Genomic DNA, 22,617 nt, shown 5'->3' with positions numbered 1-22,617 from the left:
ACACATTAGAATTGTCTGAATATTTTAAAAATATTTATGTCTGAGCTTCAATTTAACTGATGTGAGGTGGGGCTCAGTCACTGACATTTTAAAAAATCTCCCCAGGTGATTCTAATATACAGTCAGGGTGAGATTCATTGCTGGGCCAGAGAAATTTAGGAAATGTTTCTTAGGAGAAAAACTGTATAATACATGAAACCTTTAAAAAATATTAATCAGCATGAATAGATATGTGGAGAGGCTAGGGATAGGAATTGAATAATTAAAATGTCTATGGACATCACAGATGAAAATAACTGTTTTAAGGTCTATGCTTTTTTTTTTTATTGAATGCCAAAAAAGCTGCTGTGAAGCCTTTGTTGCTAACGGTGAATTTGTTCAGTCAAAAAACTTAGGAACATTCAAATAATTAATGTTGCAAGGGAGCATTTTACAAATTACACATGAAAGTTACTTAGAAAGAAAGGTTAAAATGGCAATCACCATTTGTTGAATGACGCATGAAAAGAGTTGCTAGAGGAGGTAAGTTTTGAATAGAGTTAAAATTAAATTGTAGAGAGAGAACAGATATAAAATATTTTTTCACGCTAAAAGGCTTATAGTGATGGATATATGGATTTAAAGTCATGCCTTCTTAGTTGTCACATAGCTATTTATTTTAAACAAATAAAAATAAATGAGATAATTTATATCTTCAAAATGTAATGACAGTGCTTTAACATATATTTAAATATATAAAATGATGATCTTGAAATGAAAATAGAGTGAACACAATATATTAAAATGCTAAAACACATTTGCTTTTAAAAATGTCTAACAGTAATTTTCTAACAGATTTTACTTTGAGATAGTAAAGGTAGCATTTCATTGATGAATAGGAAACCTGGCATACTAAATTGAAAAGAATAGTCTCTTTGCTCGTAATGTAATGAAATCTATGCATATATTATAGTTTAAGAAGAAAGGGTATATATCAATGATGAACCTTTTCTGGAGGCATAACAATATCCTTTTATCAAAGTAGAAACTTTAAAACCTACAAAGTTATGTTTAATAAATGGCTAGACAGCAATACTTACAAATATTGCTTGCCTTGAGTCTAATAAAAGATTTAGAAAAGAAGTAAGAAAAAAGGAAATGGAAAATGTCTTATTTTCACATGAAAAACTTGTGTGAGGAATATGGAAAACTGTCATTTTAATTGTTCACAGAGAAAGGCCAAGCCATAATGTAAGATCTTATGTTCTATAATTCATATCAATTTCCAGGTAAATTATTTTAGATAACCTGTTTTGTAAAAATGCTTTCTATTTAGTACAAAAATAAGTCAACTAATATTTTAAGACACTACACTTCTGTTCTTTCAGTTTTATCTATTTCAAATGTATCGCTTATAAAGGTAGTTCATGTGGTAGATAAGGATATGGGGAATAGTTCCAAAAAGGCTAGGTAACAGCACAACTTTGTAGGGGGAGGAATTATGCTTCAGTCTCCTCTTCCGTAAGTGGAGGTAGTTAATAATATCCATGTCACAGGCTAATATGTGTATAATATATATATATCAAACTCTTAAATAATATCTCACCCAAATATCACCGTATAACTTTTAGCTACCAAAGTCATAAATGTAATAAATAAATATTGCCTAAAAAAGGTAAAAGTAAAATTACTAAATCTTATATTTCTTTAGTTGTAGTAAAAACATTTTAACAATTTATTTATCCTGGGACAATTAAAAAATCTTTATGGTAAAGACTCAATCTTAATGCATGTATCTCTGGGTGTGGACCCTTGTTAGCTCAAGTGGTATTCCTTTATTAGATTAGGCTCATAGCAAACAGCCATGTCTCTCAATGGACACTGTAAATGTGGAGTAGTTTGTCACAATTATTTGGTAATCTCTTTCAGTGTAACTCACACAGCAAAAGTGACAATATTCCTGTCACTCCTCAGAAATGTCCCAGCTCCGCGGGTTTCCACATTCAGGAGAATGAAGAAAGCCATTACGAGGTATGCCATATATCTATAGAGAACACGTTAGTACTGAGAAATTTTCATTTTCCTCATAATTTTAAATACTCTATCTTAACTAGTATTATTTCCTTTGCCCATCTCTTCTGTGGTCACATTTTTATACTAATGTTTTTGAAAATAATTTTAAGTAAATAATTTTAGAACAAAAATCCAGCAATATATATATATTGCTGGATTTTTGTTCTAAAATATATATATATTTTATGTTGAGTAATGATCCAACCCTTAAACATAATGTTAGTAACATGGAATGAAAAGTACTGATTTTTACCTATTTTTAAAGAAAGTAATGAGCAACTTTCTTTTAAAGCTAGATGTTCTGGATTGATTCATATTTATTAATTGAACTAAAAGAAAGGCACGACTATTTTGAAAGGTTAATTCGATTCATCTCCCATACTGAGGAAAATGAGAAAGACATTGCTGCTTAATACGACTAGTTAAATTTGAATTTTAATGAAGCTTTTCCTTTTTTTTAACTACTTTTTATCAGTTTGATCTTTTATTTCCCTGTATTTTTGAACTTAAAAGCCATTACTTTGTTTTTTAAAAAAGTTAGTTCATCTACATTAAAAGGTAGAAGATCCATAGTTGTTTTTTTCTTATTCTTTTATGTTGGAAGGGTTTTTCCAATGCCAATTGTTCCACTATGTCTGGGTATAGAAATCTACTATCTTTCATGTATTTTTTTAAAGTCATGGTAAAAAACATGTAACATAGAATTTACTATCTGAGCCATTTTTAAGTGTAGAGTTCAGTCGTGTTAACTATTTTTGCATTGTTGTAAAATGGAAGAAGATTTCCATTTTTAAAGAATTAAGTTTTAATAGTTAACTAATATTAAAACGTACATAGTGTTTCACGTATTTTTTTACAGCTGTAACATACAGATTGTAGAAAGAGAGGTAATGTATGCGTATGCGTATGTGTGTGTGCCTGTGTGTGTATTGTTTTCTTACAGAACATAGGTCCCCTCCATTCTCCTAAAACCTTTTCTTAATCACTATTAGTAAAAAAAAATTAGTAATAATTATTGCTTTTGCCATCTAAAGGAATCTATTATTTTCAAAAATCCCACTGGTAATATATATTGAAGAAACTACTTTGATTAATAGAAACTTAATATAGAAAGCAACTTCTTTTTGGATAAAACATTACTGGAGGTTGAAAGAGGATTGAGCAATATTTGAACTGCTCTATCCCCTAATTCTCCTTCGCATATTTTTATTCTATTTCTTTTTCTTTGTGTGGCTCTAAATACTTAGAAATGATTTTCTAAACTTCAGCATATATACTTTTTTAATATTTTTCTTTCTTTTTTTTATCCAAAGCCTAAATCACTTGAACATTGGGAGAAGAACCATAGCTTTTAACCCTTTGATTTTTCCTCTTCACTGTGTACATTTCAACTATCTAAGATAATACAACTGTTCCCATTAATTATCAACAATAACACAATAGTTCTAATTGGATGGCAGAGAAAAATTTTTTTTCATAAGTAAAGATTAATGTAAATAGTACAAAACCCTACCCAGGATGTTGTGCAAGTCATTAAGATCAAAGTGGATTTCAGATTTCTAAGAATGGTATTTATTTTTATAACATTTTATGTTTGTGTTTATTGACTTAACCATACTCCTCAGAAACCATATTCCTCAGAAAATCCCTTTGATTACCACAGGTGGTGAGATGATTTATTGGAGATTTCCTTATTTTTTGTAGAGAATTTAAATGAGACATAATTCAAATAATTTTCTATAAATCATACTTTTTTCTCCCTTAGATACTTTATAAGGTCCAAAGCACAAGAAGACAGCTTGTACAGGGTTTGACTAAAAGCTTGTACAGGGTTTGACTAAAAGTCTAGGAAATTTGAAGAAAAAAATGACATCTAGAATTATGATGTTTATTTATATTATTAGTCCATTTGTGAAAGAACAGTGAAAGTAAATCTACTATGGTTTATTTATAAACAAAGAATAAAAAATATTTTTATAAATCTTTCATTCCATACATTCTCCTTTAAACATCATGCTCCAGGCCCATTTTTTCTGAAAGATTTTGAACTAGGTTGTCTGGAAGGCCCTACCCATCCCTGATGATCTGTGATACTAAATAATGATGATGATATTGACAACTTATACTTATTTGACAGCATAGTTTTCTACAGTTAAATATCTTTCTGTGTTAAATAGTACCTCATACTCTGTGCTAGGGACTGTTTCAAGAAGTTTATATGTATATTCTCCCATCCACATTTTGTCCTTGGTTAGTCTAAACTGTTTTTGATCATAATACATTTAATTTCTTTAACATGCATTTTTTATTAAATTCAGAGAGACAATATCTGAAATTTCTTATAAAGTAAAACTTGAAGAAAAGACATAAGTGATGTCATCTTTTGAGTTTTTTAAAACATTCTAAGATACAAGGTTTCTGTATAAATGCTTAATATCTGTAGAGCAATAATAAAATGGGCAGTTTTAGTAACCACTTTTTTAAAGGTTATTAATCTAGTGTTAATTATTCTTGAGAATTAACAATGAAAGGTGATTATAACCTACAAAATTGGCATCTGAAATGTTATTTTTCATTATATTTAATTCTATACTGAGCCTGGTAAGTGCAGGTATTTTCCTAATTTTTTATTTTTTCACAATTTATATTTCCCCTCCCTTTTAATCACCTTAATATAGTAGAAAGAAAGATGATTGTTCTGTTTAACACACACAAATATTTAACTGTAGAAAACTATACTGTTAAATAGAGTCATATTTGGTGTCAATGAAGGCTGACTAATCTGGATGAAATTCTTAAATTTATATTATGACACTAGATACATAATAAAACTGAGACTGATGTGACCAGCAAGCTTTTAATTATTATTAGTTTATTATTAACCTATCACTCTTAACTTAGATATAAGAAGTATTGCTTACTTATAGAGAAATGCTATATCAGCTATTGAGAAAAATTTGTGCCAGACCCTATTCTAAACACGTCATATGCATTACAATAATTCTTCTAATCTACCACTAGAGTATAAACATGCTACAATTTTATGAACTGCTAGGGTAAAATGCTGCAGTTTAACTCTGACAAATTCTTATTTTTAATTTCTTTAATATTTGTCCTGTTGTAATATACGCAAAAATAAGGGGTTTTTTATATTAGAATTGTTGAAATATAGCTTATTTAATTCTGACAGCAATCCCATTAGGTAGGTATGATTATTATTCTTATTCTACAGATGGGAAAAGGAGACACCGAGAGGTTATGTAATTTGCTCAAATGCACACAGACAGGAATGAGTGGGCTGGAAGATAGCCACAGCCACATGGCTTCAGAAACTGCAAAGATAACTATGCCATGATATTATCTAAGTAACAACCAACAAACAAAAAACCTCACAGGCTATTTGATTGTCAGGGACCAGAGATTACCTATGCATACTACTGAAACATAATGTGAAGACAAGGGCGATTGAGTAGCTTGCCCTACCTCTCAGAGCTAGCTAGTGATAGCATTAGAATTATATCCTAGAATGACTGATCCCAGAGTAATCTAAAGACTTTACCTTCAAACACAAAGTTTCCAAACAAATGTTAAATAAAATAGTTTTTACTTGAAGTTCTTTCTTAAATTAGATTTTAAAAATGGTGTGGAATTTAAACTGTCATGTTTAAGTTTTCTCTCCCTGACATACATTTTGTCATTGAATAGACAGAGCATTTCAATGATTAAATCGAAGCACCGGAATAAAAAAGTGCACATTGTTTTCATGCCATAAATGCATATCGCTTTTAATAAGCATTTTTGATCCATATTTCGTTGTCACTTCATTTCTATTATATTTCATTCCCTTTTCCCATGAAACAGTATATAATGCAAACAGAGCTTTCAGTGTCTATATTCTGCAGTCTGTAGGAAAATGTCTCATAGTTATTGGAATTCACACAAGACTGCATCTCAGTATGAGTAGCTGTTCCCTGTCACTGTTTTTGATGCTTGAGCTAAAGAATATTTTACAAAATGGTTTAGTGTTCAGTGTATGAATTTTTGAGATAAGACTTCTCCCTTATAGGAGTGAAATCCGAAAATCAATGTCAGATGGAAATCTTAGCTCTAAGAGTTAGGGAGATTGGTGGAAGAGTTTTAAAATAAGTGTGAATTTTAGCCTCTAGACTTTGGAAATGTGGCAGTTATCGTGAGTATGAAATTCATAGGTGCAGATGGTTGATTAAGATATCCCAGGATGGGCCACTGCTATAAATATCCACAGAAAAATTGAGAAAACCATTTTGATAAGGAACATTTTTGACCTTTTATGTAAATTAATAACACAGGTTTTGCTGGATTCATTAAATGCGTATAAGTTAAATAACCATTGGTTTCATGAAATTGCCAATTGTGTCATGTGATAGAAATATTTAATAGAATTCAAATATATCAAATGGTGAGTAAGAGGGGTGCATGAGAGGAGAACTCCAATGTATTAAACTGTTATTGTGTGTCTTGTATTTCACATTTGCTACCTAATTCAAGACAATTGTCTTCAAGCTAAGTCTAATTTCCCTCCGCATTAAGATAAAGTTATGGGTGCCTAGGTGATCTTGAGCCTACATCACCAACCAAGGACACACTAATAGCTAGAGTACAACGGGGCTCAGTTTGTTACACAGCCTAGAACTCTATTGTTTAAATAATACCAAATGGAGCAGGAGCAAAATGGTAACATTATCTGCTACTTTTAAATAATAAAATAGGAAAGTTATAAAGCCAAAATACTTTTGCTTTTGTCTTACTTGGTCATTTATTTTATTTTTAAAAAATATTCATACACGAAATCTGATTTAGTGTAGGAATATTATATGATACACCTATATTTTCCTGTTTTATTGCTGTATTATGAATATTATGCCACATACCTGTATTTTGCTGTTCTTCATGATTATGTAGTCATATTACCCAAGTATATTTACATAATTATGTACAAGTACACAAATAAATATGTTCAGTCCTTAGAATAGGTGCTGTTGTTGATATCAGCTTTAAAATTAAAATAATTAGGTAAATCATTTAGCAATAATTCTCTGAAGATTTTTACATTATATTTTAGAGTAATAAAGTTATTTACAATTAATAGATATTTACTAATAACACAAAATTAATTCTCAAGCTAGTTTTTTCTTTCTTCATAAGGACAGCTTTTTGGAAAACCCCAAGGCTAGTAAATGATACATATACACACACAAACATGTTATTTAGATACTTACATACATGAATACATATTTGGGGAATAACTCCTAACATATTAAAATATTTAAATTTTTAGTAACATCGCTCTCCAAAGTACAATAAATTAAGAAAAATGATAAGCAATATTTTACACCTCAGTCACTGTGAAACGTTGCATATATAACAAGTATTAGAGAAAGCACGTTGGGCGTCAGTCTGGCTCACTCACTAGATAAAGAAGTTTTTCACCCTTTTACCATGAAGTTTCTAAAACTGCACCTCAGAAAAATGGCAAATAAAATACATCATGGATTGGAGAATTGATAGTTAAGTCCTGACATGCCCAACTGGGAATAATCAAAGATCTTAATGCCATTTTAGGTAAGATTGACCTGGAAAATAATTTCTAACAAATCACAGGACAATTTCTGGCTACAATTCCAAATAGCATTTAGGAATCTTCGCACTTAATATAGATCTGTTATGTGAAATTTGTGTTATATAGAGATAAATTTTCAAAAAAATCATTAAAATATTTGACAGGCTCCTATTACTTGCTAAATAAGCATACGTAAATTTGTAACAAATTACCAAGAATTTAAAGAACTTATACTACAGTAGTATAGAAACACTGCATACACTCATTTCTAATGCTTATGTATAATACAATTTTCTAGAAACATGAACGTTGGTTTATTTCAGACTATTGAACTTATGCTTGAGAAAATTTTATGTTAATATTAAGAGGGATGTAGGCAAATATAAAAACAGGCATATTTGATCAACCCTATGCTACATGTCTCTGCTTTCTGATGTGAATTGATTTCATTTTTTAAATGGGGCCATCGATATGTTCCTTAAGTCAAGTAAACATGGATAGGGTACTAGACATCCCTTCCTCTGTTTTTTGCTCAGAAACACAAAGTTGAGACTTCTTTGGAGGGGAAACAAATTATCCAACCTCTCTTTTTTCGTAATTATGCTGAAACCAGTCTATGAATCATATATTAATCTACCTCTCCTTTTTTCCCTCCCTCTCTTCCTTTCTTCCCTCCCTCCCTTCCTTTCTTCCTTCCATAAATATTTATCCAGCAGGTATACCAGTGGCAATGTTATGCATGCCAAGTACATCATTTGTGTATACAAACATGGTTCTTTGTGTTTCAGATATTACGGTCCAAGGGAGTATACTCATATCAATATGTTACCATAAAGTGTAAGCAGTGCTAAAACAAGAGATACTCAAGATGTAAGAAGAGCACATCATAAGAGCAATTTAACATAGCACAGGAAAAGTATGTTGTTAAAATAAAACTTGAAGGAGTTTACAAAGTGAATGTTCAGGAGTGATGTGTTGGTGTGTGTTGGTAGAAAAATGAGAATTTTACTTAAATATACATCCTGTGTGAAGGCCAGGTGTCAGGAGAGGACATCCAAATTTTAAGGAAAGTTCCACTGGTTCTTTGTCTCCTCAATGCAGATCTCTTTTCTGGCTCCGATCTAAGACCTGGTTCAAAATGCAAAACTGCAGTGGCTATTAAATTTTATATTCTTAGTATAGTATCTAAACACATTTTTAGTTATTAAGAAACATGACTATATAATGTTTTTCAATGTGTGTTCAACGGAGTCAGCTTTAAAACTTTTAAACACTTAATTGGAAATGCAGATATGCATATTTACAGATACAGTCCTACAAATAGATTTTGATTTTATAGAAATTATTATACATAACAATTGTATAATTATGTAAATCTGGTATATGGTTGCATGTGTATATAAATGTTAATATCCAATTTTACATATAATAGCCTCTTATTATTATTTTTTAAATTATACTTTAAGTTCTGGGATACATGTGCAGAATGTGCAGTTTGTTATTATTATTATGTTTGTAAGTCACTTATTATTAAAAACAGCATACATTTGTGGTGTTTTCCCGAGGCTAAACAAATGTACTTGAGCAATGTGAGTGGCCTTATGAATTGCTTCACTGTAAATTCATGGAGACATTTTTAGTTGAATTCCCGTGTATAAATCAGTTATATCAAATTTTCCACCAGTTCAGTTTTTTTTTCAGTTACTTAACACTCTATAAAGATTGGTCATCACCTTCTTTAACTTTGTATTAAACACATTCTGCCAATTCTTTCTTCACCACAAAACAAGTGGGCTTGGTTTTGTTCACAGGAAGAGCTGCATTTGACAGATTTGCTGATGGTGTCAGTGTTGGTCGCAGGCTTGATGGACAGCACCAAACCTTGCTGTGGCCCAGCTCCTGCTAATTAGTTGTCTGAAGCCACTCTGTGTGCCACAGGCATAGGCTTATCAGCCAAAGACATCTTTACCATTCAGCATGACAGCTGTGATGCAGCTGTTTGTGGAGAAAATGAAGCACAAAGAAAGGGGGGATGAGCCTTTCAGATAAATGACAACCATAGTATCTTTCACTGAAGTATCCTAAGGATATAACAAAACAACGAAAATGTAGAGTACAAAAAGGTGTAAATCAATATCTGTTGGATGAGTGTGGAACCCACACATGAAATGATCATAAATAATATCAGACTGTGAGAGTGAGAGGAAAATACAGCTGCCTTGCAAGTTCTTTTAAAATGCATTGAAGTTGCATGTTCTTGTAATTAATGCTGCTCAAGCATTTGCTTATGAAATTAATGTAGATGTGTGGAGTTTTCAGAAGTTTCTGCACATGTGCATAGATACTAATGCGAAAGCTGGCCAGAAAGCCTTGTATCTGAATAATTGCAGAGAACATGGTCATGAATAATATATTGGGATGCTAAAAATCTCATAATATTGGAGACACTCTGAGAGGAGTGAAAGTCATCCACATATATGTGAGAAGGGTGTAGACATGGTAAAGCTAAAAATATAAAGTTACTATTCCTTTTTAGAAAAGTGTGCTTATGTTGAGGTAATAATGAATGAAATTCTTTTTCAGTCCTTGATGATTGAAAACTGTGAGCTCCCATTTTAACTACTATCCACATAAACTGGAAATCTAATGGAAAGTACCTATGGTTAGAAGTACACATTGACAAATCAAATTAAATAAATATTTTCACGTAAACATTTCATATTATAAAATACCTATTCTAATTTCAAAATACTGACTGTAAATAATCTTTTAATATAAGATACCTAATATTGGCCAGGCGCGGTGGCTCATGCCTGTAATCTCAGCACTTTGGGAGGCCAAGGCGGGCAGATCACTTGAAGTCAGGAGTTTGAGACCTGCCTGGCCAACATGGTGAAACCCTGTCTCTACTAAAAATAGAAAAATTCGTCAGGCATGGTGGCGCATGCCTGTAATCTCAGCTACTTGGGAGGCTGAGGCATGAGAATCACTTGAACCCAGGAGTCGGAGGTTGCAGTGAGCTGAGATCATGCCACTGCACTCCAGCTTGGGCAACAGGGTGAGACCTTGACTAAAAAAAAAAAAAAATACTTAATATTTTATGAGACAGTTTTAAGTATATGTATATATTAGAGATTTTACAAATCCTAACAGTGAGTGATATTTTAAACTTAAACTTTTGGATGTTTGCAATGAATATTTATTAGTTTATAAAATATAAGTAATATTATCATACTCTATAGTCACACGTAATAATAACATCAGAGGCTCTGAGATATCATTTGGTGTCTCACCAAATTCTGGGAGAAATGGAGGTTCAGTTATAGCTAGTCTTATCATTGGCTCTGTAGTATCTAAAAGTCTGGATATAGCAGAAGAATGTTATACCTATTTAAATTGCCTGATACACTTATTTATGCCCATGAAATAAAAAAATAATGCAGCTAACATAACCTATATAATCTCAGGGTTGACTTGATTTTAGCTTATACTTCAATTTTATATAATTTTGAGTTTAAAAATGTTAAAAACTTATTTACAAACAGGAAGCATAATATAATCACTCTAATTGTTAAGGAAAAATTATTTGAATTTATTTTTTTCTTTAGATAGTTCAGACAGTGTATTTATGTCAGAATGTAGGTGTATGGTGCATATATTAAATACAGATTAAATCGTTAAAAAGAATAAAGTAAGCAACGAGATTCTCTTTAAATGTCATTCATTTCTTCAATTTTGGAATTAGAATAAACCTAGATCATTTGATGTTTACAGAATCTTATGCATGAGAGAGAGAGGGAGAGATTCTGGGGCCAAAACCACCAGAAGATCCATATTCCACAGGTCAGAGATCGAGTTTGAAATTGAATATTAGAAATTTGTTTTTAAATTTTGTGAAATAACTAATGGATTTTATGAGGGAATTGAACGGAAGGACTAAAGACAGAGTTTAAATGATGATCGGCAGGTCATACAGCGAAATTAATGTCTTGGAACCTGTGGATGAGGACAATTTTTAATGGAATGGAAGAGAGTAGAATAGAATAGGTTGTATAGAGTAGAAAAAAATAGGTTAGAATGGAATAGCATGAGGAAACAATGGGAACATGTGAAAAATTAGAAGAGAATAAAACATATTAGGTTATATTAGAGTGCATGTCATATAGCATAGTTAAACATTATTTCAGTTAAACTTTTATTTTAGTTGTATATGTTATTGGGTGCATGTGTGTTTTTACTGCATCTCAGTGTGGGTTGATTATTGTAAGTCAAGGTCCAAAGTTTGAAAACCACTGACAAAAAAATAGCTCATACTCATGTACCACTTCTTATTTATCACATATTTCTTTAAAACACTTTCATTGTATTAATTAAACTAAAGGTAAAATCTCCTATGACTTCTTATTTACTGTTGAATAAGTGAAGGCATCAAGAGACGACCTGTATAGTCATTTAGCAGATAAATGGCTGCGCTGGATTAAACCCCAGATAAGCTGTGCTCTTAGCCACTAATCTAAGCCTTCTGACAAAAATGGCAGCAGACCCAGGATTGGAGACCAGCCCTCTGATTCATAGTGTAATGCAATACTGTTTTACTGAATCAGTTACCTCTTCTGTTAGACCAAATCCCAATTCTAAATCAGAATTTATTGATATATGTTTCATGGATTATTTGTCTGGACTAAATGAAGTTGAGAAGGTTCATCCTCAATGCATTCAACTGGTGATTCACAATCAGATTTACATAAACATGCATTTAACAAACTTAAAGTTAATTAATCTGTTTACATTTGTTTAACCCACTTACTTGTAAAATTATTTGATTATAAATGATACTCAAAGAACACATATTCCATACAACTTATTTTGGAGAATGCTGGCCTAGGTCATGAATGATCCTATATGATTAAACAGATTTTCTAATATTATAATCAAGATTCTTAAAATTTAAGTACAGTTAATCCTCCATTTTTAAACAACATGCAAATCAGAAATTTAAAAAGACACGAATATATGATATCGAAGATGTGCTTGTATGTATATGTACATATTATCTGCACACTTGTTATGAAAGAGGTAAAGGTATTATTTAAAGTCCCTGCTTCTACCTTGTATTTTAGATATAATCTTCAATAATATATGCCCAGCATATTATTTTCAAATCAATAATCATTCAAATAGCAGAAGCCCAAAGACTTTCTTACACAGCCTAAAGCCTTCCTGATTTTGGTATTGTTTCCCTTTATAAAATATCTTTGTTTTTTAAGGGACTTACATGTCTTATTACAAGTATGATATCTTATTTTTTTCCATTTATGCCAATATTTAAAAATTAAGATAAACATAATTTTTCTGGTTTCTAAACACTTTACAATGTAGTAAAGCCCAAATGCTGTGATACATTGAAATGATTGCACAAATACTGCTCTATAGTGAAGAATGACACACATGTAGCTAAATTTTGGATGTCAGGCCACTCCAGCTTCATTGTTAGGTAATGTATAAAAGCTTGAAGTTTGCATAAAATGGACATCTTATTATGGACATTCTATTAATTGTAACATATTAAACGTACATTTTATATGGTTTAAAGTATATTTGGTAAAGGTAAACTACTTATATATATCTACTTACATTACGTGTGTGTGTGTATATATATACACACACACACGTAATGAGGAGTATACACACACACACGTAATGTAAGTAGATTTACAGTGGTTACTTTTATTAAAAGCTAGCTAGTTAGATTCATAGGGTAATATGAGAGGAGAGGAAAAAATATTCTTTAATTGATACTTTATTATAATATTTCAAGTTTTAATATGCCACATCATTTATTTCCATCTTCAAATTGGAATAAAAGTGAGAGGAATGCCAGCACAAACTGTTTTAGAGTCTGTTTTCTAGCTACGGAAGGTGAAGGGCCTTGATATCCAGGACTCACATTCTCTCAAATAATTCCACTCAGTGCTGGAGTCTAAAGATGATACAAAAACCAAAACAAAACATAAAACAAAACAAAACAAAAAATACATGTAGAGTTTATAGTGAATTATAAAATAATGAAGTTAACTCATTTAAAATATACTAAATATGTGAATTTAGCCCACTTGCAGAAATCGTGTTTTTTAAAAAGCATACGTTGGGGAAGATGTTTATACTTTTTGAAACTGATCTCATAGTTTAATACTATTCTATTGCTGTATAATTATTTCCATATTTATCCCTGGAAGCCAAGCTACTTTTAAATGTTCTTTCTGGCTAAATTATCTCAGTTTTGACTTAATAGGTATTTAGGACATAACATCTATCTAAAATAAACAGCTAGGATAAAATTTCAGCAAATCTTATATTACTGTTTAGTTTTAAGCAATTTGTAGGCATGCATTTTTTCCAAAATTTCACAGGAGGTTTAGTATTTTTTCTAAAGTGGTGGTTGGTTTGTTCATTCATTTATCCGCCTAGTTATATGAGAAGAGTTTCCGCTGAGGCCATGGAAAGGAAAAAGCAAGAACCATTTTGGTGAGCCCCATCTTGATTCAGAATGTATTTAGAAAACATAATATGATAGTAATATCTTAAATAAGACAAATATTGATACAATAAGGACAGCCAAATTTATATTCAAGATATGGATTGGAAAAATACATAAACAAATGGTGGTAGTATACAATATAATACTATACAGCAGTAAAAAGAAACCGCTGACACAGGCAATAACATGGATGAACCTCAACACTATTGTGCTAAGTGAAAACAAACGAACAAACAAAACAAGCAGGCACAGAAGGCTATATGCGGCATGACTTTATTTCTGTGACATTCTGGAAAAGGCAAAGTGATAGGGACAGAAATCAGATGGGTGGTTGCCAGGAACTGGGGATTGAAGGAAGGCATTAAGTACAAAGGGGCACAGAGAAAGTTTTTGAGGCAATATTAATGTTCTATAACTTGATTGTAGTGGTGGTCTATCAAAGAAAAATTACACTGACAGAGTTAAACAGACAAGGAAGATTTTATTCAAGACTACTGCAATAAGTGAGAGAGGTGGAACTGAGCTCAATCGAAACAAAAGGCAGGAGAGTTTTTAAGCTCTTAAACTAGTGGAAAAATATTGGAGGCTATTAGGTGACAGATTGGTCAATGTGATTAGGCCATCTGAGTTTGCTAATTGCCTTTTTATTAAAGTTTGGCTCTTGCCTTCCCACTAAGACTAGGAGATAGGGGTGCTATCTTTCTTGATGAGTTCATTTCAAAGGGATGACTTCCAGGTCCTTGAGAAAGACCATCATCATTTATAAAACTGGCGATCAGTAACCTCTCAAAAGAGCAGAGAAAGAATTTACAAGTGCAAGTTTTCTAGAGTGAATGCCTTAACCAAAAAATAATAAAAAAAAATAAAAAAAATTCAGAAGTCTACAGTTAGGAAGAAGTTTGTCTAAAGTTTAGTCAAGCTAAGCAGAAGGTTAAGAGTGTCTTAGTCAGGTTCCATGACTACATGTGTTTTTCAGAACTCACAGAATTACTCCTAAAAGTTTGAATTTTACTATATGCAAATGATAACCCATTAAACCTGACATTTTAAAAAGTGTAGCTAGGAAAGATGTCATTATTGTCAGAGAACAAGAGCAATAGAATAATGATGCTATGCAGGAAGAGAAAAGTAAGATTATCACCCTAGAGAATGAATTTTTTCTTTTCCATGTAGAGAACATCTAATATCTTTCATTAGTGACATGATAATTTACAAACCTAATAATTCCCAGATACCCGGGCTCTGCTAAGAAATACAAAACAGAGACCATCATTGCTATAGATAATAAAATGGGTTAGCTTGCATATCTTTTTGTTTACTGAATTGTTAAGAAGAGCAAGAAGCTGTTACCCAGAGTAATGTATTTGATTAAAATCAATACACCAATATATCCAAATGCTATGCTCAAACTCACAGAATTGAAGCAATGTCCTATTTTTTCGCCAACAAGTGATGCACATAGTGAGGTAAAAAACATCTCAGCAGGAGTGAACTTTGCTTTATTGAATTGTGCCTCTTTGTCAAAATGCAATAGTACAGTGGCAGAAAGAGAAAAGAGAGGTTCTGTATTTTGACTCTATACTGCTGAATGCTTCATTTTAATTCTAGAACCAGAGAGTGTTTACTCTCCTGGTAGTAGCAATCGGAGGGCAAAGTTCTCATTTTCACCATGGAGTAAGTGACAAGGAGCTTGGGAGCAGGGAACCAAGATCTCCAGGGAACAGTGTGCTTTATGTACCTTATTAACAGGAATCACAAGTGTTTCTCCTCCACTTGAGTCACTTCATTGAAAATACAAAAAGCTCATTTACCAGCACCCATAGGCATAAGAATCATAGAAGCAATCAATTAGCACAAATACTTTCCCTCTGAAGCTCGCTCGTGACCTTGAGATATGTGACGAATGACAAAGAATGAAACAGACAGAATTTTCGTGCTAAACCAAAAAAAATTATGTTCTTCCACATGATGAAGAGAAATAAAATGAAGAAAGCTAGATATATGTTTAGTTTAAATAAGACCCAATAAATTCCATAACTGCTTTGCGCGGCCTTGGCCTCGGATCAGAGGTACTCAGTCTGCACAGTAATCAGGACTTTCTCAATAAACCTCAGCCTGTTACGGTTCTTACCACATTTACTTTCTCAATACGATAGTACTTTACAGCTATCTACTCGATTATGGCCAGAGCTCCTAGCAGTTATTGATAACCAGACCATAGACTTTATATCTCAACCAGCACAGGCAGGAGGAAGGCAATCAACACAGTGAATTTCCTAACCTGGATCTATCTTCCTGAAAGTTGAAGATGATGACTAAGTTCTACAATTGAGCTTGTGATTCTCACTGTGGCAAAACTTCTTATGTCATTTTTATTTTTAGCTCTTTGGCACAATTATAGAAAATTATTGTAGGAAAATCACAGCTTCTGTAAAGAGGAGCCCTGACTGCTTTTAAGAGCTTCTGAATGTTGGGAAAGCTCACAAGCTCTGTGCAGTGCATTTCTTTGTAGAGAAAGGCAGATAAAAATTTGTTTACTAAAAGAATGAAATAAAATTACAAGACACTTTCAGATTGTCTTTCCTGTTCTCTGCCTCCTTTTTCTGAACCCTGCCTTTTCTGCCCTTTGCCTCAGCTGATATTAAAAATGTCTACTCTTCTAAGGCCCATCTTTCTCTTCAAAAATCACTTTTCTGTGATTTACCTGCCTATTTTCTTTCCTCTTTTTAAAATTTTCTTTTTTTTCTTTTATTTATTTTTTTTGAGACAGGCTGGTATTTATTTTTTATTTTTTTAATTTATATTTTATTTTTTTCTGTCACCCAGGCTGGAGTGCAGTGATGTGATCATGGCTCACTGCAGCCTCTACTTCCTCGGCACAGGCTCAAGCAATCCTCCCACCTCAGCCTCCTGAGTAGCTGGGACTGCAAGTTTGTGCCACCACACCCAGCTAATTTTTATTTTTTTAATTTTTTGTAGAGATGAGGCCTCACTATGTTTCCCAGGCTGGCCTTGAATTCCTGGGCTCAAGTGATCCTCCCACCTTGGCCTCTCAAAGAGCTGCTATCATAGGCACGAGCCACTGGACCTGGCTGTTGGTCCATTTTTTTGAGTGTGCAACAGAGCTAAGTTTGGGGAACATATAGTTGATGAGAATGGCAATTTTGATTAGCCAATTTCCCATTTCACTCTCACTGAGATGCGAGTGAGTAAAATGAATTAGCATAATAGCCAGAGGTGTTTGCAAGCTGAGTTCAGTAAAACCATGTCACAGTAATTTGATATATCATAGAGTGACTTTTCAAAAACTAGAAAATATGGGGATAAAATTTCAGAAAACTACCTATATAACAATGTACCTTTATCAGCCACATTATGCATATGATTATCCCTTGATTTAAAAGCAATATTATGACTTTTAGGTTTGTAACAATAGACTTTTTTAGATATCCTTGTTATGTGGAAAAATGACATTAATATTTTGCAATCAGGTTTTTTTAAGTGGCTTTATCAGTATGAGTATGCTTTAACTTCTAAATCAGTGCCTAGTTTATTTACAATACCAGAGATGCTGTGAAATAAAGATATGAATGGAAGATCTCAGCAACATTCTATAACATAATTCTTACATAATATTCACTTCTGAATGTATATTAGTAATTAGTGTATTAATACTAACATAACTAGTGCTTAAGTATAGCAGCAGCTAGTACTGATAGTACTTTCTGTGATTTCATGTTGTTATAAGTGCATGCTATTTATGAGGGCACTCTATAGTTGCAAATTAGTCCATTCTTTGTTTGAAAATTTCAAAATGCCTTTACTAACATCTCCACATTATACAAATACACTTGTGTTTCCTTTCCTACTTTGTCTGTTAAAAAAATCTCTGCTGTAGAAAATAGAACATAGCATTTTTTTTTTCTAGGGCAGAATGTACGTCTCCGTTTTTAATGCATGAGCAGGCGTTTTGGTTCATTAAGCTCAGTGGCACTGATAGTAAACTAAAGAGGAATGAAAGGAAGAGGAACTGAAATACCATCATCCCACTAATGATACCGAAGCTGCTCAGCTTTATTGGGAGCCTGCCCAGACATTCACTAATAGAAGGCATGGTCCAGGATGTGAACTTGGTGATGCGGTGCCAAAATTGCAAATCCAGAAAGAAAAAGGCATTGCTAGAAGATTTTCTGGAATAATTTAATGAATTGTCTAGAAATACAGGGTGTGTGTGTGTGTGTGTGTGTGCACTATTATATTTGTTGGTGGGTGAATTAGAGAGAGAGAGTGAGCACAATAGAATAGAGAAATGTTAAAAGAAATAACTAGATTGGGGAGTATTCAGTTACCTCAAGGCTGTGTTAAATAAACACAGTAATTCTATCATAAAAGTATATGTATCTCAGAGTGCATGAATTGTAGAATATTCAGATAGTTTGGTGTCACTTTATAATTTGGAGAATTTAGCTCCTGAATGTTAAATAATTTTGAAAAATATCTTTCTTTTAAAGAAGGTACTAGAATGCCTGCTTCTTCAGATACCCATACACATCCATATCACACTGCTACTTAGCTGTTTACTGATACCTAGTTATAATAATTAACATTATGATTTCTTTCATAGATGAATATTATTGTTCCCAGTTCACCCCTGCAAATGAGGGAGTATACAGAAATGTACCCTTTCAAACTGGAAGGAAGAAAACAGATTCTCTGTTCAAATTGGGCTTATGCCCAGTTTGAACAGAGAATCACTCAGCTGTGGATGGCAGCTTTCGTGGCCTCTGGCTAACACAAACTCCTCAGTGGCTTTTCAAAGCCACTTAGAATCAAGTTCCAGCAAGCTCAAAGTAGAAGCTGCAGCTGCAGACACTGAGGAACACCTGTGTAGCCTAGACTCACGCTCACAGCCCCCTTTCTGATTTTAACTCTGCTTGTTTTGTGCGGGAGATTGGAAGGTAAATAGAGAAGGGGCGTTTCTTTCACCCAATTTTCTCTTCCTTTTCTGCAACTCCTCAGGGTGAGCTAAACCTTTTGGAAATTGGTCAGTTATACTCTGAAAAACACAGATCAGAGATTGAGCTTGGTGACCTCTTTGCCCTTTAAAAAAGAGCCAAACAGAGAATTCCCTTTTATAGGTTTAATGACCCAACAAAGGCAAATGAATTAACAGAACAAAAACAGTAAGAAGGTCAGTTGTGATCACTGTACCTGAGTTCATGTTCTCCGTTGAAACGTGGTGTGAAAATCAATCCATGGTTAAAGCTTTTCCTACTGAGGAGACGTCACTAATGAGAAAAAAAATGGTATTTTATTAAAATACCAGAGGATCCTATGGGCTAGAGCATGAAACACGGAAAACATGGAGGAAAAATCTAGCAGAGATATCCTTAAATACAAATTAGTTTTTAGAGAAAGAAAACACTTTCGTGAGAAGAAGCATAAGCTATTTCTGGGTCTAAGGTATTTGGAGCCCAGCAGAGATCTCCATTTACTATCAGTGGTATTACAATTCTTCCATTCTATTTCAAGTTTTATTCTTATAAGTTTCAAAATAAATATAGAGGAGAAATTAAGTTTTACCAAATAGGAGACTAAAAGGCCTTTATTAAACTAAAAGTGTCTTAGAATTCAGTAACATCAGCTAGTGAATTGGAACATTAGCTAGTCTGGCAATATAAATGCATAATCCCAATTGTTACTTGAACTCTTTCTCTCTTTTTCATAAAGTATTCAAAATCTTAAAAATATTCTATAATATAAATTATTGTTTTATATCATCATGGCTCAAAACTAAGTACATTTAATACAGAATAGCCCAGCTAATTAAGTATGTTGCTTTAATCTTCAATTTAACATACATGTACTAGCATATTGCTTATGTACTGCTACACATATATATATTTTCCTAGGCATTTTAGAGATACATATTTATTGAATTCCTAACTCATGTTTTCTAGAACACTAGACACTAAAACACTCATGTTTTCTAGAGCTTGAGACAGATCCTACACATACATCTTCATCGTCACCCATTTTGAACTGTATGTTGTAATAGGGCAAAAAGTTGGAAGAAGAGTAGAAGTTGAGATAGATTCAGGCTGATATATATCGTGGGAGTAGTACTGTCTAGGCAAATGAGATAGCAAAAGTGAGGGGCAGAGGACGGAAAAATTCAGGGTATATTGTGGTACAGGGAGTACACTATCAGGAGAGAGAAATTTTAATCAATTTTATTGTGGATATGAATTTGTAAACCAGAAATAATATTCAGGCAGTAAAGACTTACTGAGATAGGCAGTAATACAATATAAGAATATAAATGCTTTAAAATATTTTTGAGAGACACAGTATGTAAGTTGTAATTTTTTTGTAGTTCCCTAAATTTATCATGAAGAAAATTTCTCTTTCATGCATTAATGTTTTGGGAGATGAAAAAGAAGATAAAACTTAAATCGATTAGATTCATTGGGCATATCTCCTTTCTTTCCTTTTCTTCTTCCTCAAAGGTATCTCTTCTATTTGAATACCTTAAAATGCTGTAAACTTGGTCAGTCCACAGAATCATTTATGGTCTGACCAACTATCAGTATGTTAGCTAATAAAAATATTATAATGTGGGAAAGTCAGTCTTGCTTTGGAATCCTTTTCTTATGCTATTTTTCCTTTTACCTTCTGCTCCTTGAAAATGAACATCACCACCACCAACTCAGTCTCCCAACACACATCTACAGAAAATCAGCCTAACTCACAAGATTCTTTCAATACTGCAAAGACTTTGGATGGCTTGGTGAGTGCAGGACATTACACTCACACAAATTAAGAATAAGAGACAAAGTTAAAATTCCTAACAGCGATGTGCTACTTACTATACTGCAGATGCTATGGGAATACACAGAAACAACTGGATTCTGATAGAGGCCAAGTTGAAGAACCAGTAGTGGATGAATTTTAAGCACTATCTTAAATAATGACCAGAAATTCAGTAGTGGGAAATTAAGAGCAAGAACGCTTAAAGTGACCAAGCATAGTGGCTCACGCCTGTAATCCCAGCACTTTGGGAGACAGAGGCAGGTGGATCACTTGAGGTCATGAGTTCAAGACCAGCTCGGCCAACACAGTGAAACCCCATCTCTACTAAAAATACAAAAATTAACTGGGCGGGGAGTGTGCCTGTAGTCCCAGCTACTCAGGAGGCTGAGGCAGGAGAATCGCTTGAACCTGGGAGGCAGAGATTTCAGTGAGCTGAGATTGTGCCACTGCACTCCAGCCTGGGCAACAGAGTGAGACTTGGACACACACACACACACACACACACACACACACACACACACACACACACAGAAAATGAACGCTCAAGATGAAGGGAACAACAGACAACAGGTTAGAAATGAAGGAGCTAAGATGTAAGCATGCAGTTGTGTACAGGAGAAGAGTGAGCACTTCTCAAACAATGTCCAATGAGAAGGTGTTCTGTGGAAAAGCAGCAGCGACAAACAAGCAAACACAAGCACAAAATCCTAACACAGCCACCATATCATAGTGTAACAAAGGCAAATATTAAAAACCCCAGGTTTCTTTTGAAGGCCTTTTTTTTTACTCCTTTAATAAACTAATGTATTTTATTACTCTCTCATAAAACGAGCATTCCCTCATTAAAGAAATGGTTGTGCTTAGAACCATTATTTCAAGGGGTGTTTAATGGGACTGGTAGTCCATGGAACACAATGTGGGAAAGGCTGAGTTAGAATATCTTCAGTCAGCAAATGAAATGTGGCTGTTTTGTTAGAGAAAGGGAGACAGAGGTATTCTAGATTCATTGGATACCTGAAACTGGGACACATTCTTTCAAACAAACAAATGCACACACACACACACATACACACACACATTAGTGCTGATTATACATCTGACAACATACCTGTGGCACTGTAAACATAATGAAAAATGAGTTAAAACCCAGCCTTAGTCTCTATGTAACTCACAGCTGTGTTCAAGGTTTAAAAAGGAGTTAAATTATTATTTTCACCTCTAGAAATAATTGAACATTCATAGGTGGCATTTGATCAGAGCCTTACAGGTGATGTAGATATATATATATATAAAGAGATTTCTAGGCAGAGGAAAAAGCATAAATCAAAGTCTGTCCAGGGCTTCAGGGGGTGGTGAAGAACCCTGGTTCGACTGAATGTGTGCAGCATGTGTTGAAAATAAAAGATGAGAAAATGAGAAAAGGTATTTAATTTTATCTCGACACTGAAGGACACTGAATGTCATGATAAGGACTTTGAAAGTCATGCTCTAGATAGTGTGAAATTGTGAGTTTGTGAATTGTGACATCATAAAAAGGAAGAAACGTGGAGGACTTCATGAGGTCAGTATTATCTTCAATTAAGATAATGTGGGCTGATAGACCTTATGCACTCAG

General features: G+C 33.2%; 1 protein-coding gene across 4 annotated transcripts in view; it reads left to right on the top strand.

The window, feature by feature from the left end:
• Nucleotides 1–22,617, top strand: part of PCDH9 (protocadherin 9) — a 907,898-nt gene that overhangs the window by 325,130 nt on the left and 560,151 nt on the right. For 2 of the 4 annotated variants that reach the window (XM_032150998.2, XM_032150995.2), the window contains exon 3: nucleotides 1,909–2,010. The exons of the other annotated variants lie outside the window; for them this stretch is intronic. In XM_032150998.2, coding sequence (XP_032006889.1) covers nucleotides 1,909–2,010 — 102 coding nt within the window. The remainder of the gene's footprint in view (nucleotides 1–1,908; nucleotides 2,011–22,617) is intronic. 4 annotated transcript variants of the gene reach the window in all.

The sequence above is a fragment of the Hylobates moloch genome, unplaced genomic scaffold (genome assembly GCF_009828535.3).
Source record: "Hylobates moloch isolate HMO894 unplaced genomic scaffold, HMol_V3 SCAFFOLD_4, whole genome shotgun sequence".
Taxonomy (NCBI): domain Eukaryota; kingdom Metazoa; phylum Chordata; class Mammalia; order Primates; family Hylobatidae; genus Hylobates; species Hylobates moloch.
This window is presented reverse-complemented; position numbering and strand designations above follow the sequence as displayed.